Source organism: Bactrocera tryoni, chromosome 3 (assembly GCF_016617805.1).
Source record: "Bactrocera tryoni isolate S06 chromosome 3, CSIRO_BtryS06_freeze2, whole genome shotgun sequence".
Lineage (NCBI taxonomy): Eukaryota > Metazoa > Arthropoda > Insecta > Diptera > Tephritidae > Bactrocera > Bactrocera tryoni.
The window spans coordinates 50,882,831-50,903,715 of record NC_052501.1 but is presented as its reverse complement, the minus strand read 5'-3'; the positions used below and the strand labels follow the sequence as shown (position 1 = coordinate 50,903,715).

The 20,885-nt window shown below is 39.0% G+C and overlaps 1 protein-coding gene across 1 annotated transcript in view; it reads right to left on the bottom strand.

Annotated features, from left to right (window-relative positions):
• LOC120770657 overlaps window positions 1-2,601 on the bottom strand; it is a 27,946-nt gene extending 25,345 nt beyond the window's left edge. The window contains exons 1-2 of the mRNA XM_040098250.1: window positions 2,451-2,601; window positions 1,220-2,384 (exon numbers count right to left, since the gene is read on the bottom strand). Coding sequence (XP_039954184.1) covers window positions 1,220-2,384; window positions 2,451-2,558 — 1,273 coding nt within the window. The 5' untranslated portion in view covers window positions 2,559-2,601. The remainder of the gene's footprint in view (window positions 1-1,219; window positions 2,385-2,450) is intronic.
• Between the last annotated feature and the right edge of the window lie 18,284 nt (window positions 2,602-20,885).

The following is a 20,885-nucleotide window of genomic DNA, read 5'->3' as shown; positions in this document are numbered from 1 at the left end:
GTTGAGTGTTAATTAATTTTAATATTTTAAGCTTATGATTTGAGGCAACTTGATATGTATTTCTAAATGTTTACTTGCAGGAAAATCGGTTTTATACCTAAATGTAAGAATCTGGAATTTTCCAAGTGCACTGCCGTTATGGCTTTATGCCAACTTCTGTAAGATGACGAGGGTTAATTAACTTGAATATGTGACGTTAATGATTTGAATTAACTTGATATGGATTTTTAAATGTGTACATGCAAGAAAGTCGGTTTTATACCTAAATGTAAAATTGTGGAATTTTTCCAAACGCACTACCCTGATGGCTTTATGCCAACTTTAATAAGATGAAGAAAGTTAATTAACTTTAATATGTTAAGCTAATGATTTGAGGTAACTTGATATGGATTTATAAATGTGTTCATGCCAGAAAATCGGTTTTATACCTAAATGTAAAATTGTGGAACTTTTCCACATGCACTGCCGTTATGACTTTATGCGAACTTCTGTAAAATGCCGAATGTTAATTAACTTAAATATGGTAGGGAAAGGTGGGGAATGTTGGGCCACGTTTTGATTTCGGTTAAAAAGTCACATAAAAGTTATTTTTGTGAAAATTCCAAAGCATGGATTTGTAGTGCGAGTCGTAACGTTCCTTTTGACAACATTGGTTTGATAAAATTCTACAAAAATTTAAAAGTTATAGCCATTGGCGCAAAAAAATCGATTAAAACATGATTGTTACCGATGAAAAACATTTATTTATCAATGGAAATGAAAGAGAGATTCATAAATAATAAGAAAAATAGGAAATGGCGAAAGAAATTATTCCGACTCGCAGTGGATGCAGGTGTAAGTGTTCGGGTTCGGTCCGGCACATTTCAAGTGAACCCCTCGATCGCAAACGATGCAATGGGCCGTGTTTTGACGATTCTCGTGCTTCGGCATCTTTTTCTTGCAAATCGTGCAAAAATCGAAGTCCTCTTCGATGTCGGTTTCGGTCGGAGACGGGCTTCTCTTCCGTGGCGTCTTCGATTTGCCACGGCCTTTTTGCTTTTTGGTTGCTGGTTCATCGGCTGCCTTCGTCAATTTTTGCCGCTTTTTTCGGCCTTGTCACGCAGATCTGCGACAACCTCAGGCGATGTCAAAATCGTTGACTCCATTGTCTTGCGGCCACGTTTTGATTTCGGTGCAGGTGTGCCAAATTTCAATGGGCCAACCGATTTCAATGCATCACGGAGCTGTGGAGCCGAAACAAGAGACAACGACGATGATGCAGCACCACTTGTTGAAGCTGGGGAACTTGTCGATGCCTCCGACGTTGACACCTCCTCATTCGCAGCAGTCACAATGGCATTACCAGAGGCAAGAACTCGACGTTGATTGTCGGCGTCTTTCTCTTCGTCACCGAACAAATTTTCGCCGCTCAGTTCCGAAGCTACAAAGTCAACTTCAGTAAAAATTTGCGGGTTGAACGGGTAGATGCTAGTTGTTCGGAAGCCGGATTTGATGGTTTTCGGCGTTAACATAACATAGAGGCACTGATCGACAAGGAGCGGCACATGATGCAGATAGAAAGTGACACCAATGTTTGACTTTTTCCATGCATCATGCTTCACGGTCATCATGCCTTTAAATGGTGCAAATACCGCAACATCTAGCGGCTGCATTTTGTGCGTGCATTTCAGCGGAAAAAACAGCAACGTGATGCCATGATCCAACGCCAAATCTATCACCTCGATCGATAAATGCGAACCGTGGTTGTCCAGCAGCAACATGGTTGGCGAATCGGCATTAGCACCGGTGTGCTTGATGAATTGACGCATGCATTGAGGGAATACGTCAGAGTTCATGTAACCAGAACCGTTCGCAATACCAACAGCGCCATGACTCGCATGAGTCATAAAAATCTCTTTCATGTTGACTCGGGGAAAGAGGAAGAATGGCGGTATAGACTGGCCACTAGCGCTGACGGCCAAAGCCAAAGACACATTGGTGCCTTTTTCGGCAGATGTTGATGAGCCGACCTGCTTTTGTCCTTTGCGCGCGATGGTTTTGACAGGTCTGGTTGGCACGGTCGGGCCCCCGGTTTCATCCATGTTCCATATTCGGTGAGGTTCAAACGGCGTCTTACCGAGAACGGATGAAAGGTTGGCAAAGAATGCATCGACATTCTCTTTGTTGAATCGCTTCACACGGTTCTGGCTTACTTGCTCTGGTGTTCGCAGTGACAAATTTTTGTGGCGTTTCATGAACGCCAACTGCCAATCCTTACTCGCGCCAACTTTCCGAGCAAATTCATACGCGGGCTTACGAAGCTCCATCAAACTAATTCCATAGTTGATGTCGCTGGCCTGGAGAATGTAGCTTATCAGCGCCTTCTCTTGTTCGATGTTGAAGATCTGAAATAAAAAAAAAAATTATTTATTATTCGATGAAAGAAAAAGAAAGAAACCAGCAGAACTCACTGCTTTTGTGCCCATCGTCGTGCTTTCAGCCAGCAAATTCTTCATTACATCTGCATTGGCAGTACTAACGTCGATGCTCGCACCATCAAATGCTGCAATATAACGCATCAGGTTGGTCCTCGGAATTTTGTGTGCCGTCGCAGATTGTCGAACGCTGTTGTGATGTATTTTCACCGACTTGATCGCCTCCAAAATGTTGTCGAAATCAACAATTTTCTCCTGTTTAGGATAGTACCGCGGCATAATGCCTAAAAAAATTTTTCGGACCACGAAACTATCAGGAAATGTTGAAAAACTATTGTGTTGTTGAAATTCTGAACGAAAAATCACATATACACGTCAAATATATGAAGTTAGCATGTCAACATTCCCCAAACGCTCATATTTGCAAAATGGCGGTGAATAATGAACACAATGTAAATTCGTGCAAAATTTCTTTTGTGTGTCGAAGGGTAAAGGCTCAACTAATATTATAAACATATTTACCTGGATGAATTTATTGAAAAATGTGCAAAAAATCAACTGTACACAGAGTTGAAAAAAACTTTCGGAGTGTCGAATTTCTATTTGTTGTCGCAGAGAGGTTATAACACGTGTTCACAGCTCGAGTGCTATATAGAAACTGAGCTTAGTATGAGACGAGCCGATGACAGCTGGTTGCAGCTGTCAACTTATACTAGGGAAAAAAATATCGCGCTGGCCCGTGATTCCGCTTCCTGTATTCTAAATGCGTACATGCAAGAAAATCGGTTTTATACCTAAATGTAAAATTATGGAATTTTCCAAATGCACTGCCGTTATGGTTTTATATAAACTTTAGTAAGATGAAGAAAGCTAATTAACTTTAATATGTAAAGTTAATGATTTGAAGCAACTTCCTGTGGATTTCTATATGTGTATATGGGAGAAAATCGGTTTCATACCTAAATGTAAAATTATGGAATTTTTCCAAATGCATTGCCGTTATGGCTTTATGTCAACTTTAGTATGATGATGAAAGTTAATTAACTTTAATAAGTAAAGCTAATGATTTGAAGCAACTTGATATAGATTTCTAAATGTGTATATGCATGAAAATCGGTTTTATACCTAAATGTAAAGTTGTGGAATTTTTCCAAATGCACTGTCGTCTTGGCTTTATGCCAACTTCTGCAAGATGAAGAAAGTTAATTAACTTTGATATGTTAAGCTAATGATTTGAAGCAACTTGATATGGATTTCTAAATGTGTATATGCAAGAAAATCGGTTTTATACCTAAATGTAAAATTGTGGAATTTTTCCAAATGCACTGCCGTTATGGCTTTACGCCAAATTTAGTAAGATGAAGAAAGTTAATTAACTTTAATATGTAAAGTTAATGATTTGAAGCAATTTGATATGGATTTCTAAATGTGTATATGCAAGAAAATCGGGTTTGTACCTAAATGTAAAATTGTGGAATTTTTCCAAAAGCACTGCCGTTATGTCTTTACGCCAAATTTAGTAAGATGAAGAAAGTTAATTAACTTTAATATGTGAGGCTAATGACTTGAAGCATATCGATATCGATTTCTAAATGTGTGTATGCAAGAAATTCGATTTAATACTTAATATAGATTAATAAGATTGTGGAATTTTTCCAAATGCACTGCCGTTATGGATTTATGTTAACTTCAGTAAGATGAAGAGGGTTAATTAACTTAAATATGTTAAATTAATGAATATAAGCAAGTCAATATCGACTGCTACATGTGTATATACAAGAAAATCGACTTTATACGTGAATATAAGATTGTCGAATTCTTCCAAACGCACTGCTGTTATGGCTTTATATCAACCTCAGTAAGATGAAGAAGGTTAATTAACTTTAATATGTAAAGTTAATGATTTGAAGCAGCTTCATTTGTATTTTTTAATGTGTACATGCAAGAAAAACGTTTTTATACCTAAATGTAAAATTGTGGAATTTTTCGAAATGCATTCCTGTTTTAGCTTTTGGTCAACTTGAGTGAGATGATGAGGGTTAATAAGCTTTAATATGTGAAGCTTATGATTTGAAGCAACTTGATATGGATTTCTAAATGTGTACATGCAAGAAAATCGGTCTTTTACAAAAGTAAAATTATGGAATTTTTCAAAATGCACTGCCATTTTGGCTTTATGCCAACTTCAGAAAGATGAAGAAGGTTTATTAACTTGAATATGTGACGTTAATGATTTAAATCAACTCGATATGGGTTGCTAAATGCTTAAATGTAGGAAAATCGGTTTTATACCTAAATGTAAAATTCTGGAATTTTTCAAATGCACTGTCGTTTTGGCTTTATGCCAACTTGAGTAAGATGATGAGGGTTAATTAACTTTAGTATGTTAAGCTAATGATTTGAAGAAACTTACTGTGAATTTCTAAATGTGTATATGCAAGAAAGTCGGTTTTATACCTAAATGTAAAATTATAGAATTTTTTGCAAATGCACTGCCGTTATGGCCTTATGTCAACTTGAGTAAGATGATGAGGGTTAACTAACTTTAGTATGTAAAGCTAATTATTCGAAGCAACTCGATATGGATTTCTAAATGTGTGCAAATTACGAATAACCGTCTTGTTTCTTTATTATTATCACTTTATTAATCAGATCATGCTGTCTGATGAGTTCTCTGTTACAAACTGAAGCTTACATTCTAAAGCTGATGTCTTAAATAAGTCCCTGCACCTTGTCTTAGTTGTTGTAACCCGCAACTCGTTGTTAGTAGTAGTTGTAGAGTTATTGCAGCGGATACTACACCGACGCTTGCGTTGGCAGCTTGCCGCTACCGCTGTGCCTTACCCGTCAGCGTGGGAATGTGAATTCGCTGACTCAGGCCACGCACGGACTTTGTTGTTGACAAAGTGCTGCTTATGTTAACTGCTAGCTGCCGGCGTGAGAATGTGGATTTGCTGGCTCAGGCCACGCGCGGACTTTATTGTTGACAAAGGGCAGCTTATGTTAACTCCTTCCCTTCTAAATGAAGACCGTCCACGGACTTCCTAAGATTGTTTATGACGTTCTGAAGATTCTGGGATTTGCGTCTTCTTTTTCGCTCTCGGTATAGTTTAATTAGACCGTAACAGGAAATTAATATGACAATGCTAGTGAGACCTGATATCGTTGGTCCTATCATAGTCCTCCCTTCAATTTTCCCGATAAAACGCAGGTTTTCCATACTTATCTTGTGAAGGTATGGAAGGCTCAAAATCTCTTGATGAGTGGAGATATTGAGGAGCGCCGTCTTTGCTGATCCTGGTAATTTTTTAAACATGCCGTTTACGTTTTTGAAGTAGGATCCATTAATTTGAATCTCATTTTCGAAGGAAAGTAAATAAGTAAATAAGGTAGTCTTGACTAAAGCGGTATTATCGTTAATGATGATTATGCCATCATCGACCACCATAATTGGTTCAAGGTGGCTAGGGCGAAAGCTGCAGTGGGCAACATTACCAGAATGAAGCTGCTGCGCGCACGTTGGTTGTTGTAATTTTTTGCAAAACGTTGATTTGAGCGTTGCGCTGCAATTTCCAATCGCCAAAATTTGATTATGACAATCGGCAACATTGTTGTCATTCCCAAGGTGCAGGATTGTTCCGTTGTGTTGGACAGGAAAGATAATAATTTTCTTACAGACTAGTACTTGGTTGGGATATTTGATAATAAAATGTAGAAGATTACCGTCTAATAGAACCTTAATATATGATACCTCCATTAAATCAGTGATAGTTGTGTTTGTAGAGTGCATTTCAATAATGTTTTTTATATCATTTGAGTTTAACAACATGGGATTTATTATCCCTATCTATGCAAGGGTAGTAGTTGAAATTAAAGTTTCAATTTAATTTATAATGATCCTATTTCTTGCAAGCAACATTTCATACAAGTGACCAGTGTCGATCTGTCCAGCTTTTGAGTTTTTAATGATGTGGTTAACCGTTTCCGTCAGTTCATTTATCTTTTCTTGTATCCTTGTGTTTATTTCTACCTGATGTCGCTCTGAGTCTACGAGTTCCTGTTGTCGGAACTTTAAGTTTTCGAAATCGTCAAAGTCAGGCGTACCTGCGATAACCTTTAGGGCAGTACCCAAAACGTTTATGCTCCTAGCCTGCCTGTGATGGATGTCCAGTGTTGTCAGAAGCACCTTTATATGTGCAATGTCTGCGTCGAGTAACACTCTCATATGGGATAGAGGGAATTGCGTTGCTAAGCCTTTGGTTTCCTCAACTATTCCTTTGTAAACTGTAAGATTAGTTGTAAGACTTAGATAGCCAAATTCTTCCCAAATCGTCGCGTCACCATCCTGAATCGGTATGTAGTCGGAAGTCGAATAGTCGGTCAATTTTGTCGTCGTCGTTTGAATAAGGAGTATCGCAATCAGTATCCTGAAAGATGGTGTGAAAGAAGCTTAAATAATTTACCCTATGCTATTTTAAGAATTCTAAAATATGCTAAGAATTTTCCCTTACTTTAGGTTGTCCTTGTGGACCACCCTCCCTTTTATGAGAACCCAAGTCTGCTTCAACTTTCTAATCAATATATAAAGGGGATAATTTATTTCCGAGTCGTCTGTTAGTCTTTACCAATACTCTTTCCCCCACGTCGAATACTCTATTCCGTCTGGAAGGGTTATTCCTATCCATTTGTGCTTGTTGAGCCTTGATTATTTTCATGGTTATCTCATTCCTCAGTTCGGGTAGGTTGGCGTGAAGTATTTCGATTGGTTTAATATTGGTCACCGAGTGAATCGTTCGGTGGTATTCAGTTGTTGCCATTAATATGAGGTGTGTCGTCTCGTTAATTTTCCTGTCCAGTTTCAAACATCTGGCTATCTCCAAAAGTGTACTATGGAGGCATTCAACATGCCCGTTCAACGTGCTATGAAGGGGTGGTGCGTTTACGATGTCTACACCTAAACTATTCTTCAACAATGTGGTTATCGTTTCAGAATTTAGAGAAGCTTCATTATCACAATAAATTGTTTTTGTGTTTGGAAATATATTCATTAACTGAATGATTGGGACCTTTACATCCATAATTGTTCTAGAAGGTATAGGCTGCAACACCCTAAATTTTGAGAATTTGTCCAGACAGGTAATAAAGTACCTGTTATCTGTCGAAAAGATATCAATGTGCAACATTTCCTCGGTATAGGAGGGGATTGGAGTTACACCATGTTCCTGCTTACGTGGGTGTCTGTCGTATTTGGCCTTACCACAGATCCTACAATTCGCAGCAACTTCATTCGCCAAATTTGTCATCTTTGGGAAATAGTAATCGCAGAGGATTTGTTTAATATTCTCCTGGGCTGCTCTGTGAGCTCGATTGTGTTCAGCAACTACAATCTCCCTCTGCTCGATTTTGTTGACAATATCAGACACCATGTTTTTGCAGTGCCAAAACTTTGTTGACGGAAAACTCCTTACCAATTCATGTTGTATGCTGGCCAATGTTGGCAGATCGCAATGTATGGCATTTACCACATTTGGGTTTACAGTTATTTTTATCTCCTCAATAAGGTGCTTCCTATTTGTAAATTGAATTATATGACGAGTTTTATTGCCGAAGTATATGAAATTCCGTCTTAAAGTCATGTCTGCTTCTTCTAAAACGATTTGGTTTCGGAAGCAATTTAATGGTTTCTCAGTTCCTTCTATCGTATAGGATAGTGACATTTCGCTGTGGACTGTAGCCAAATCTGATTGGGCATCCTCCTCTAGAGCGTGGATGTTCTGTCGTGATAGCGCAACATAATTTTCCTTGCCCGGTTTGTAAAACATTTTAGCGTTGTGCTCGTCGATAAACGCTTTCCAGCATTTAATTTTGGCATTAGAGTTTCGGTCTGAAACCGCAAACGTAAGTGGCTGATGGTCTGTAAAAATTTTTAAATTTTTTACGCCATAGAGATAGATTCTAAGGCTTTTTAGGGCCCAGACTATGGCAAGTAACTCGCGTTCGTTAGTAGCGAAGTTTTGCTCACAATCTTTCAAAGTCCTTGAAATAAAGGTGATTGGCCTATTGTCTTGTGACAGTACTGCCCCTATACCCAAAGATGAAGCGTCTGTCGTTAGATCAAATGGCTTCCTGAAGTCTGGGTAGAGTAACATAACATCCTCCGATGTAAGAGCTTCCTTCAATTTGTTAAAAGCAAGTGATTGTTTTTCGTCTAATTCCACTTTACTCTTTTTCGATTGTGTGGCGCTAACCTTGCCGTTTTCTTCTTCTTCTTAATTGGCGTAGACACCACTTACGCGATTATAGCCGAGTTAACAACAGCGCGCCAGTCGTTTCTCCTTTTCGCTACGTGGCGCCAATTGGATATTCCAAGCGTAGCCAGGTCCTTCTCCACTTGGTCCTTCCAACGCGGGTGGAGGTCTTCCTCGTCCTCTGCTTCCCCGGCGGGTACAGCGTCGAATACTTTCAGAGCTGGAGTGTTTTCATCCATTCGGACAACATGACCTAGCCAGCGTAGCCGCTGTCTTTTAATTCGCTGAACTATGTCAATGTCGTCGTATATCTCGAACAGCTCATCGTTCCATCGAATGCGATATTCGCCGTGGGCAACGCGCAAAGGACCATAAATCTTTCGCAGAACTTTTCTCTCGAAAACTCGCAACGTCGACTCATCAGTTGTTGACATCGGCCAAGCCTCTGCACCATATAGCAGGACGGGAATTATGAGCGACTTATAGAGTTTGGCTTTTGTTCTTCGAGAGAGGACTTTTTACTTTTCAATTGCCTACTCAGTCCGAAGTAGCACCTGTTGCGCAAGAGCAATCCTGCGTTGGATTTCCAGGCTGAGGCATTGTTGGTGGTGTTAATACTGGTTCCTAAATAGACGAAATTATCTACAACTTCAAAAGTTATGACTGTCAACAGTGACGTGAGAATTGCCAAGTCGCGAGTGCGACGACTGTTTGTTTGATGACAGGAGATATTTCGTCTTGCCCTCGTTCACTGCCAGACCCATTTTCTGTGCTTCCTTATTTAGTCTGGAGAAAGCAGAACTAACGGCGCGGGTGTTAAGGCCGATGATATCAATATCGTCGGCATACGCCAGCAGCTGTACACTCTTATAAAAGATGGTACCTTCTCTACTAAGTTCTGCAGCTGGAACTATTTTCTCCAGAAGCAGGTTGAAAAAGTCACACGATAGGGAATCGCCTTGTCTGAAACCTCGTTTGGTATCGAACGGCTCGGAGAGGTCCTTCCCGATTCTGACGGAGCTCTTCGTGTTGCTCAGCGTCAGTTTACACAGCCGTATTAGTTTTGCGGGGATACCAAATTCACACATTGCTGCATAAATGCGGCTCCTTTTCGTGCTCCAATTCTAATCGTTGGGCATGCTTTCGTCCGACCATATTTTACAAAGAAGCTGATGCATGCTCCTTATCAGTTCTTCGCCGCCGTGTTTGAATAGCTCGGCCGGTAATCCATCGGCCCCCGCCGCTTTGTTGTTCTTCAGGCGGGTAATTGCTATTCGAACTTCTTCATGGTCGGGCAATGGGACGTCTGCTCCATCGTCATCGATTGGGGAATCGGGTTCGCCTTCTCCTGGCGTTGTGCATTCTCTGCCATTCAGCAGGCTGGAGAAGTGTTCTCTCCATAATTTAAGTATGCTCTGGGCATCGGTCACTAGATCACCTTTGGGGGTTCTACAAGAATATGCTCCGGTCTTGAAACCTTCTGTTAGCCGCCGCATTTTTTCGTAGAATTTTCGAGCATTACCCCTGTCGGCCAGCTTATCAAGCTCTTCATACTCACGCATTTCGGCCTCTTTCTTTTTCTGTCTGCAGATGCGTCTCGCTTCCCTCTTCAACCCCCGGTACTTCTATCCCATCCCGCACGTGTTGTGGCCGATCGTAACGTTGCGAGGCAGGCAGCCTCCGTTTTCTCTCCGCCACGGCGCGGCACCTCGCGTCGCACCAGTTGTTCTTTTGCACTTTCCGAAAACCAAGGGTTTCGGTTGCAGCTGTACGTAAGGAGTTTGAAATGCCGTCCCACAGTTCCCTTTATACCGAGTTGTTGACGAGTGCTCTCAGAGAGCAGGAGTGCAAGCCGAGTAGAAAATCGTTCGGCACTCTGTTGTGATTGCAGCTTTTCGACGTCGAACCTTCCTTGTGTTTGTTGGCGTGCGTTTTTTGCTGCACAGAGGTGGGTGCGAATCTTGGCTGCAACAAGATAGTGGTCCGAGTCGATGTTAGGACCTCGGAGCGCACGCACATTTAAAACACTGGAGACGTGTCTTCCATCTATCACAACATGATCGATGTGGTTGGTAGTTTTTCGATCCGGAGACAGCCAGGTAGCTTGATGAATCTTTTTATGCTGGAATCTGGTACTACAGATAACCATATTTCGGGCCCCGGTGAAGTCGATCAGCCTCAACCCATTTGGGGATGTTTCCTCGTGGAGGCTGAATTTTACCGACTATAGCATCAAAGATACCTTCTTTGCCCACCCTGGCGTTAAAGTCGCCAAGCACGATTTTGACATCGTGGCGGGGGCATATCTCATAAGTGCGTTCCAAGCACTCATAAAAGCATCTTTGGTCACATCGTCCTTCTCATCCGTCGGAGCGTGGGCGCAGATCAGCGATATGTTGAAGAACCTCGCTTTGATGCGGATTGTGGGCTAGACGTTCATTCACCGGAGTGAATGATAGTACTCGGCGACGGAGTCTTCTCTCTCCACCACGAATCCCACACCAAACTTGCGCTCCTTTATATGACCACTGTAGTAAATGCCACAAGGGCCTACTCGTCTCAGTCCTTGTCCCGTCCATCGCATTTCTTGGACGGCGGTGATGTCAGCCTTTATTTTCACGAGGACATCAACCAGCTGGGAAGCGGCACCTTCCCAATTAAGGGACCGGACATTCCAGGTGCATGCCCTTAAATCGTAGTCCTTATTTCGTTTGCCGTGGTCGTCATCAAAAGGGGGTCTCTCATCGGAGGCTGGTTGTTACTGTTCATTGGGGTAGCCTTTTTACGTGGCGGGTCCCAAACCCAGCGCACAACCCTATGCAGGGGATGTTTCGCCTTCTCACTTTAGCTCACCTTCGAACGGATGTTCTTAGGCTACCCAGAGGATACTTGGTCAAAGACCGGAAGTCGTGAGCTGCTTGAGTCATATGTAAAAGAATCGTTTCTGGCCACTCCCAAGTGAATGGCGATCAGAGAACTTTCCTCACTTGCGTGAACTTCTACACATGACCCCATCCTCCACCTTGCCGTTTTCTCCTTTCAAAATATCTGTTAAAGGCTTTGCTATTGCCGCAAAGTCCTTAATAAAGCAACGATAGTAGCTTGCTAAACCTAGAAAGGATCTGACATTGAAAAGAGTGGCGGGTTTCTCGTAGTTATGTATGTATAGCATCTACTTTGATGCGGCTCGTTTTAATGCCTCCCCTAGACACAACAAAGCCTAAGTGTTCAACGCTTTCCTTAAAAAATTGTGATTTCTCGCGCGAAATTCTCATATTAGCTTCATGTAACCTCTTTAACACCCACTCGATATACTCGACATGTTTTTCTTCGGTTTCTGAAAAGATAATAACGTCATCGACGTAAACGTTACAGGACTTTCCTATTTGTTCTCTCAATACGTCGCCGATAGTTCTTTGAAAAATGCGGGGCGCATTCTTCAAACCAAAACGAAGCGTGCAGACTTCGTATTTTCCGTTGCCTACGGAGAAAGCGGTCTTTTCCCTATCGGATTCTGCGAGAGTTATTTGGTGGAAGCCCGACTTTAGGTCGAGTGTTGTGAAATACTTTGCCTTTCCTAGATTTGATAGTATTACGGTTACATTGGGGATGGGATATTTGTCATCGATGGTTTTTTCGTTTAATTTTCTGAAGTCTATTACAAGACGTTTCTTCACATTGCCTTGTTCGTCCATTCCTTTTTTATCTACAACCCATATTGGGTTGTTGTATGGTGACCTAGACGGTCGGATAATACCATTTTTTAGTAAATCGCGAATTTCAGTATTCACGAATTCCGCTACACCCATTGGATAAGGGTATAGCTTAGAATACACCGGGTCGTCACTTTCGGTGCGAATAGTGGCGACAATATTTGTGTTAAATGGTAGGGCCTCATTAGGATCAGAAAAAACGCGTAATAAATTTTTCACCATTTTCTGAAATTTGCCCCTTACAACCTCGGGGACTTCTATGTCCTCTACTCGTGTGAAATTCACATTTGCACACTTTAAAAACTTTATTTCTTCTGAGCCATTATTAGTTATTATTTTTTTTTTGATTTTAGATCTATTGTTGCGTTTGTTTGCGTTAGCAAATCCAGACCTACTATTCCGTCGAACGTTGAAAGAGACGGGAGCATAAAAAAGGTACTGTTTGTGTCGAAAAGGTTTACCGTGCATTTTTCTTTAATGTGAGTAAAGCCATGGATTGACTTTACCAAGAAAGAATTTTCGACAGGTGCTATGTGCTTAAGCACTTTTAGAGGCTTTATATAGTTCTTTGATGCCCCCGTATCAATCAATAATTTTAGTTTTCTCCCTGCAATTGTTCTTTCAATGAACGGTAGCAAGGAGTCCTGTCTAAAAAATTTAACTGGTTAGGTTCAGTAAGGTCTTCTTCGATTGATGAGGCCTCTGAGTTTGCTACCTTATGATACGTCGTAACTTCTTGATTAGAAGTAGAATTTACGTTTGGCAGGTAGTTAACCCGTTGTTGTTTTGGTCCTGTGAATTTTGCAGAACCATTACTTGGTCTCTTCACTGTCTGTCCGCATTTTCGATTTTGATTATTAGGATATCGGAATGAGTATCCACTATTTTTCTGTTGTGCTGTAGGTTCCCTGAAGCGTTGCGAGGTATCAACGTCCATTGGCTGTACTGGCTCTAGTTTCGGCGGAGTCCTGCTGTTGAAGTCCCGCGTTCTGTTAAAATGGGGACTTTTCGCAAGATACGTGTCATTTGTCTGATATCTACTACTTGTACCTTTTTGCCTAGATTGCTCTATATTTAGTCTTTGGGATTTGTCTTCCAGGCTCCTGGCATATGTGCTTGCGAACTGGTATCGCTCATGGTTAGATTCCACCTCCTGAGCTAACGCTAGAGCCGAAGGTAGATCTTTAGACCGGGCTGAGAATAACACATCACTAAGGGGTTTCTTAGTCCCTGAAATAAAACGCGTAATGCATCCATTCTGTATTTTTCGTTTAGTGATGCAGCAATTGATTTTTCGTAAGTCATTATCGTTTTGTTAGTTAAAAGGACTAACTTTTTCTCTACCTCGTCGTAATATTGTAGTAGTGACAAACTTCCTTGGCGGAGAGTTGAATATCTCCTGCTCGATCAAGTAAATTGGTCGTTTGTCGGAATAACTAAAATCGAGTCGATTAATTATGGCCTTAAAATTTAGAACGGTATTAAATGAGGCCAGAACCATGTCGGTCAAGCCTTTAGCTTTATTCCTAATGATGGCAACAGCCTGATAATGTTTGCTGCTACCCTCATAGCCTTCAAAAACTATGTAGGCGGAGTGTGCCGCCTGCCGCCATAATACATAATTCTCCTGCTTACCGTCGAAGTCCGGTAAGGACTTAACAATATCGAGTGGCTCCTCACATCTAATCCCAAGTACAATTTCTGTTTTCCTATATGTTTCTATGTTCGGTGTGTCGATTTTAACGTCATTTGGTCGTTGACTAATACTTGCAAGCTTTTGTTCGAAATTTTCTCTTTGAGAGGCAAGTGCACTACAAACTGCACTTTCCACTAATGCTCTTAATTGGTTTGGTTCCAGCGCCATTTCTTGTCTTTTGTCTGCCATTCTATATTCTGTCCACCAATTTTCTGTATTATCCCTATTGTTGCACTGTCTCTTACTAACTTCTATTCCGTTAAGGCTCTCAAATATTTTGTCCAGGTCCTGATCACTCATGAGCTTGAAGTAAAACCGATACCAATAAGCTGGCCTGCGCAAAATTTATTTCTCAAAACCTCGTGCAAAGATTTACAGTTATATTTAACACAAGTTTTCTTTTTTATCTACTTTTTTTATTAGAGCAATTCAACATACTATATTTTTTGCACTCTACTTACATATTTTTGAATCTTAATTCTATTGTTTAATTTTTTGTAGAAATTTTCGATCCCCTTTGGTCCGTGATTCCTTTTTTTGTGACGTCTCCTCCTTGATGGGTCCGTACAATTATTCCCGAATAGTTTTTTTACTATTTTTTATCGAGCTTTTTATTTCCGAATAGTTTTTACTATTTTTTATCGAACTTTAATTTTTTTTATTCCAATATAGTTGGACGCCAATAACGAATAACCGTCTTGTTTCTTTATTATTATCACTTTATTAATCAGATCATGCTGTCTGATGAGTTCTCTAATACAAACTGACCCTTACATTCCATAACTAATGTCTTAAATAAGTCCCTGCACCTTGTCTTAGTGTTGTGTCCCGCAATTCGTTGTTAGTAGTAGTTGTATAGTTATTGCAGCGGATACGACACCGACGCTTGCGTTGGCAGTTTGCCGCTACCGCTGTGCCTTACCCGTCAGCGTGGGAATGTGAATTCGTTGACTCAGGCCACGCACGGACTTTGTTGTTGACAAAGTGCTGCTTATGTTAACTGCTAGCTGAGAGTGTGAGAATGTGGATTCGCTGACTCAGGCCACGCGCGGACTTTATTGTTGTTAAAGGGCAGCTTATGTTAACTTGTACACGCAAGAAAATCAGTTTTATACCTAAATGTAAAGTTATGAAATTTTTCCAAATACGCTGCCGTTATAGTTTCATGTCAACTTTAGTAATATGAAGAAAGTTAGTTAACTTTAATATGTGAAGTTAATGATTTGAAGAAACTAGGTATGGATTTCTAAATGTGTATATGCAAGGAAATCGGTTTTATACCCAAATGTATAATTGTGGATTTTTTCCAAATGCATTGCCGTTTTGGCTTTATGCCAACTTCTGTAAGATGACGAAGGTTAATCAACTTGAATATGTGACGTTAATGATTTAAATCAACTCGATATGGATTGCTAAATGTTTAAATGCAGGAAAATCGGTTTTATACCTAAATGTAAAATTCTGGGATTTTTCCAAATGCACTGCCGTTATGGCTTTATATCAACTTGAGTAAGAAGTAGAAAGTTAACTAACTTTAGTATGTAAAGCTGATGATTTGATGCAATTTAATATGTATTTATAAATGTGTACATGCAAGAAAGTCGGTTTTATACCTAAATGTAAAATTCTGGAATTTTCCAAATGCACTGCCGTTTTGGCTTTATGCCAACTTTAGTAAGATGAAGATTGTTAATTAACTTTAATATGTGACGTTAATGATTTGAATCAACTCGATATGGATTGCTAAATGTTTAAATGCAGGAAAATCGGTTTTATACCTAAATGTAAAATTGTGGAATTTTTCCAAATGCACTGCCGTTATGGCTTTATGCCAACTTTTAGTAAGATGAAGAAGGTTAATTAACTTTAATATGTGAAGCTAATGATTTGAAGCAACTTGATATGGATTTCTAAATGTGTACATGCAAGAAAATCGGTTTTATACCTAAATGTAAAATTGTGGAATTTTTCCAAATGCACTGCCGTTTTGGCTTTATGCCAACTTCTGTAAGATGGCGAAGGTTAATTAACTTGAATATGTGACGTTAATGATTTGAATCAACTCGATATGGATTGCTAAATGTTTAAATGCAGGAAAATCGGTTTTATACCTAAATGTAAAATTGTGGAATTTTTCCAAATGCACTGCCGTTATGGCTTTATGCCAACTTCTGTAAGATGAAGAAGGTTAATTAACTTGAATATGTGACGTTAATGATTTGAATCAACTCGATATGGATTGCTAAATGTTTAAATGCAGGAAAATCGGTTTTATACCTAAATGTAAAATTGTGGAATTTTTCTAAATGCACTGCCGTTATGGCTTTATGCCAACTTTAGTAAGATGAAGAAGGTTAATTAACTTTAATATGTGAAGCTAATGATTTGAGGCAACTTGATATGGATTTCTAAATGTGTACATGCAAAAAAATCGGTTTTATACCTAAATGTAAAATTGTGGAATTTTTCCAAATGCACTGCCGTTTTGGCTTTATGCCAACTTCTGTAAGATGACGAAGGTTAATTAACTTGAATATGTGACGTTAATGATTTGAATCAACTCGATATGGATTGCTAAATGTTTAAATGCAAGAAAGTCGGTTTTATACCTAAATGTAAAATTATGGAATTTTTCCAAATGCACTGCCGTTATGGCTTTATGTCAACTTGAGCAAGATGAAGAAAGTTAATTAACTTTAATATGTGAAGCTAATGATTTGAGGCAATGTGTGACGACGAAGTTAATGAGCTTTGTCAGCAGTTAGTTTGTATGAACGTCAAAGCTACACCAACTACTTCACAGACAACAATAGTTAGCCTAGGAAAAGTAACACAGGTGAGTGCAATAGCAGCACTGAATTAGCAACAACTTCAACAAGCTTTTTAAAAACAACATCACTAACAATGGCTGAAGCTAGAGCGCGTACCGTACAAAGCATTAAGTTGGTCGCTCCATTTGATGGGGATAGAAATTATTTAGTGATGTTTATTGATTGCCTAAATGCGCTGATTCCAGCATCGCATACTCTTAGTGAGAGAAACCATTTTATTTTCAATGCATAGTAAGTACTCTTCGTGGCCCGGCATTGGACGTAGTAAGAAGAGAACAACGTGCAACATGGAAAACGTTGAGAGCTCTTTTAATTGATGAGTTTGCAGATCCTACACCAGTCACAACTGCAATATTATTAATTAATAACATAAGGTGTAAAGATAGTGTAAGGCTACTTTGCGAAGAAAGAAACACAGGGGTTTGTAAAATAAAAGATAACGTAAAATTAAGAGAGTCAAATACTTCAACCATAAATTTTCTTAGTTCTGAGTTAAAGCAAATTAGTTTAAAAATTCATAAGAGAGAATTGCCATTTCATTTAGTAGCGTTAGTTAATGCTGGCAATACTTTTGTGAATGCTCAACAATATACTCCTAATAATAATAGTTTTACCGATATGCAGCGGTATTATCCAACTAGTCATAATTTTTCTAATGTTCAACAAACGCCGTACTACAATGCCCGTTGTGGTAATAATGCAGAAAATTAAACATATCACCCACAATTTAATATTCGTAACAATTTTAGTAACCCGCAGTCCTCACATAATAACCCAATAGTGAATCCACAACAAATGTACAATAATCGGATAAGTAATTAAAATCAGTCTAGAATTAAGCGTTTCGGAAATCCTGAACCTATGGAGCAGGATAGCGAAAATTTTCGGCTAGAGGCCTTGGATACTTACTAAAAGTTGAATTAAAATTCGATAACCGCCCTTTAAAGTTTCTAATTGATACAGGCTCCTCAGTAAGCTTAATTAGACCTAACCGTTTCAAATCAAAAGTTTTAGAAACGAAATCAATTACTCTCACAACAGTTACAGGGGAGATAACATTAAATAAAAATCAAAAATTGCATAATAAGAGCGGAAAAATAGATTTAATATTTTACGTTTTCGATTTTTCGTCAAAATAAGACGGTTTTTTAGGGTTCGATGTTCTCCAAAAACTAAACGCTAAAATTGATATTGTTCGCAAATTTATTATTTTAAACGATGTAGTATATAAGTTTGTAGATAATATTGCTACAAAGCCATGCCAATTTTTCGAAAATTTAAGCATAACTAGTAATTCCAAAGATTTTAGATTTCGACTCGAACCATTACCATTATAAAACAACTTTTAAATAAATACAATAGTATATTTTATAGGGAAGGTGACAATCTAACGTTCACAAATAAGATTAAACATAAAGTTAAGACGATACCTGAAGATCCTATATACGTCAGATCCTATAGGTATCCCCAAATACACAAATTAGAAGTAGACAAACAAATAAAAGAAATGTTGCAACAGGGTATAATTTGCCACAGCAAATCACCTTATTCTGCACCAATCTGGGTTGTGCCGAAGAAGCTTGATGCTTCTAATGTTCAAAAATGGCAAATAGTAGTAGATTATCGCAAGTTGAACGATATCACTGTAGGCGACAAGTATCCAATTCCGATCATGGATGAAGTACTTGATAAGCTTGGTAAATGCATGTATTTTAGCACTATCGATCTAACAAAGGGATTCCATCAGATTGAAATGGATCCAGATGATAGAATAAAAACAGCTTTTACCGCTCAGAGCGGCCATTTTGAATTTTTGCGTATGCCGTTCGGGCTTAAAAATGCACCGTCGACCTTCCAAAGACTAATGAATACGGTATTAGATGGCTTGATCGAAAAAATTTGCATGCTCTACTTGGATGATATTATCGTCTTTAGCACTTAACTTCAAGAGCACATCGAAGCTCTTGAAAGGGTATTCCGCAGTAGGGTGGGTCGATTCCGGACTTTTTTCGATTAGGGATTTCTAATAGTGCGGAAAAATTGCCTTAGTACTTCCTGATTCCAATGCAACTTTTTGTTTTGAGATCGGATTGCATCTTCAACCCCAACTCCGGCCTTGAAATTTCGGAAATTCGCCTAAAATCGTTAAATTGTCTACCTAGCTCCTGAAATACGCATCTCATGGCAAAATGTACAAAACAAAAGTTATTTGTCGCGTCATTTGCTACCGAAATGGTATATGTGATCATGGCCGTAGGACGAACCGTTCCCGAGATGCGAGCGAAAAGGCGGCGCGCCACAGCGCAAGGTGAAAATTGTTGCAGCTCTCAGCTAACCTGTATTGGTCACCCAGAACCCACCGCGTGGAAGTGGCTGCTCTTCGGGTTCCTCCCAAGCCCAACCCAACCAAATCCCCCCGACCCCATACCCCCCAAACTGTAGTGAAACAAAAGAGGGGACATGGTGAAGCCTGTACTTATCATTGTTTTTGTGATAACTACTCACAAATTATTACATTATACATTTCCTGAAAGCTCTTTAAATAACCTACCCGGTGCAATTTATTTGACCTACCTGGGTCAAATACTTTGAGAGCGTTTTAAAAGGTTAAGAAAAAATGTAATTTTTCTCAAAATGTTACATTTTTTGTGAACGCTATTGCCACGCCAAGCGTGAACAAGGCGGTCTATTTGATTTCAATAAAATCAAGAGGTAAGAAATTTCAAAAATGTATCCATATTGTACATATATGAGCGTAAATACAACACGTATTTGCATACAAATGTATGTAAACACCACTTGGCCTAGCCAAGCACCATTGGTCTCGACTAAGTGTATAAGACCGTTGGTCTCGACCAGGGTTAAAGTTAATTAACCCTCATCATCTTACTCAAGTTGGCATAAAGTTAAAACGGCAGTGCATTTGGAAAAAAATCCATAATTTTACATTTACATAGGTATAAAACCGATTTTCTTGCATATACACATTTAGAAGTAGACAACGAATTGCCTCAAATCATTAGCTTAACATATAAAAGTTAATTAACCTTCTTCAATTTACAGAAGTTGGCATAAAATCAAAACGACAGTGCATTTGGAAAAATTCCACAATTTTACGTTTAGGTATAAAACCGATTTTCCTGCATTTAAACATTTAGCAATCCATATCGAGTTGATTCAAATCATTAACGTCACATATTCAAGTTAATTAACCTTCGTCATCTTACAGAAGTTGGCATAAAGCCAAAACGACAGTGCATTTGGAAAAATTCCACAATTTTACATTTAGGTATAAAACCGATTTATTTTCATCTACACAATTAAAAATCCATACCAAGTTGCTTCAAATAAGTAGCTTCACATATTAAAGTTAATTAACCTTCTTCATCTTACTGAAGTTGACATAAAGACAAAACGGCAGTGCATTTGGAAAAAAGTCCACAATTTTACATTTAGGTATAAAACCGATTTTCTTGCATATACACATTTAAAAATCCACAACGAATTGCTTTAATCATTAGCTTCACATACTAAAGTTAATTAACCCTCATCATCTTGCTCAAGTTGGCATAAAGCCAAAACGACAGAGCATTGGAAAAATTTCCAGAATTTTACATTTAGGTATAAAACCGATTTTCTTGCATGTACCCATTTAGAAATCCATATCAATTTGCTTCAAATCGTTAGCTTCACATTTTAAAGTTAATTAACCCTTATCGTCTTACTCAAGTGGACATAAGACCATAACGGCAGTGCATTTGAAAAAAATCCACAATTTTACATTAAGGTATAAAACCTATTTTCTTGCATATACACATTTTGCAATCTATGTCGAATGGCCTCAAATCATTAGCTTAACATATTAAAGTTAATTAACCTTCTTCATCTTACAGAAGTTGGCATAGAGCCAAAACGGCAATGCATTAGGAAAAATTCCAGAATTTTACATTTAGGTATAAAACCCATTTTCTTGCATATACACA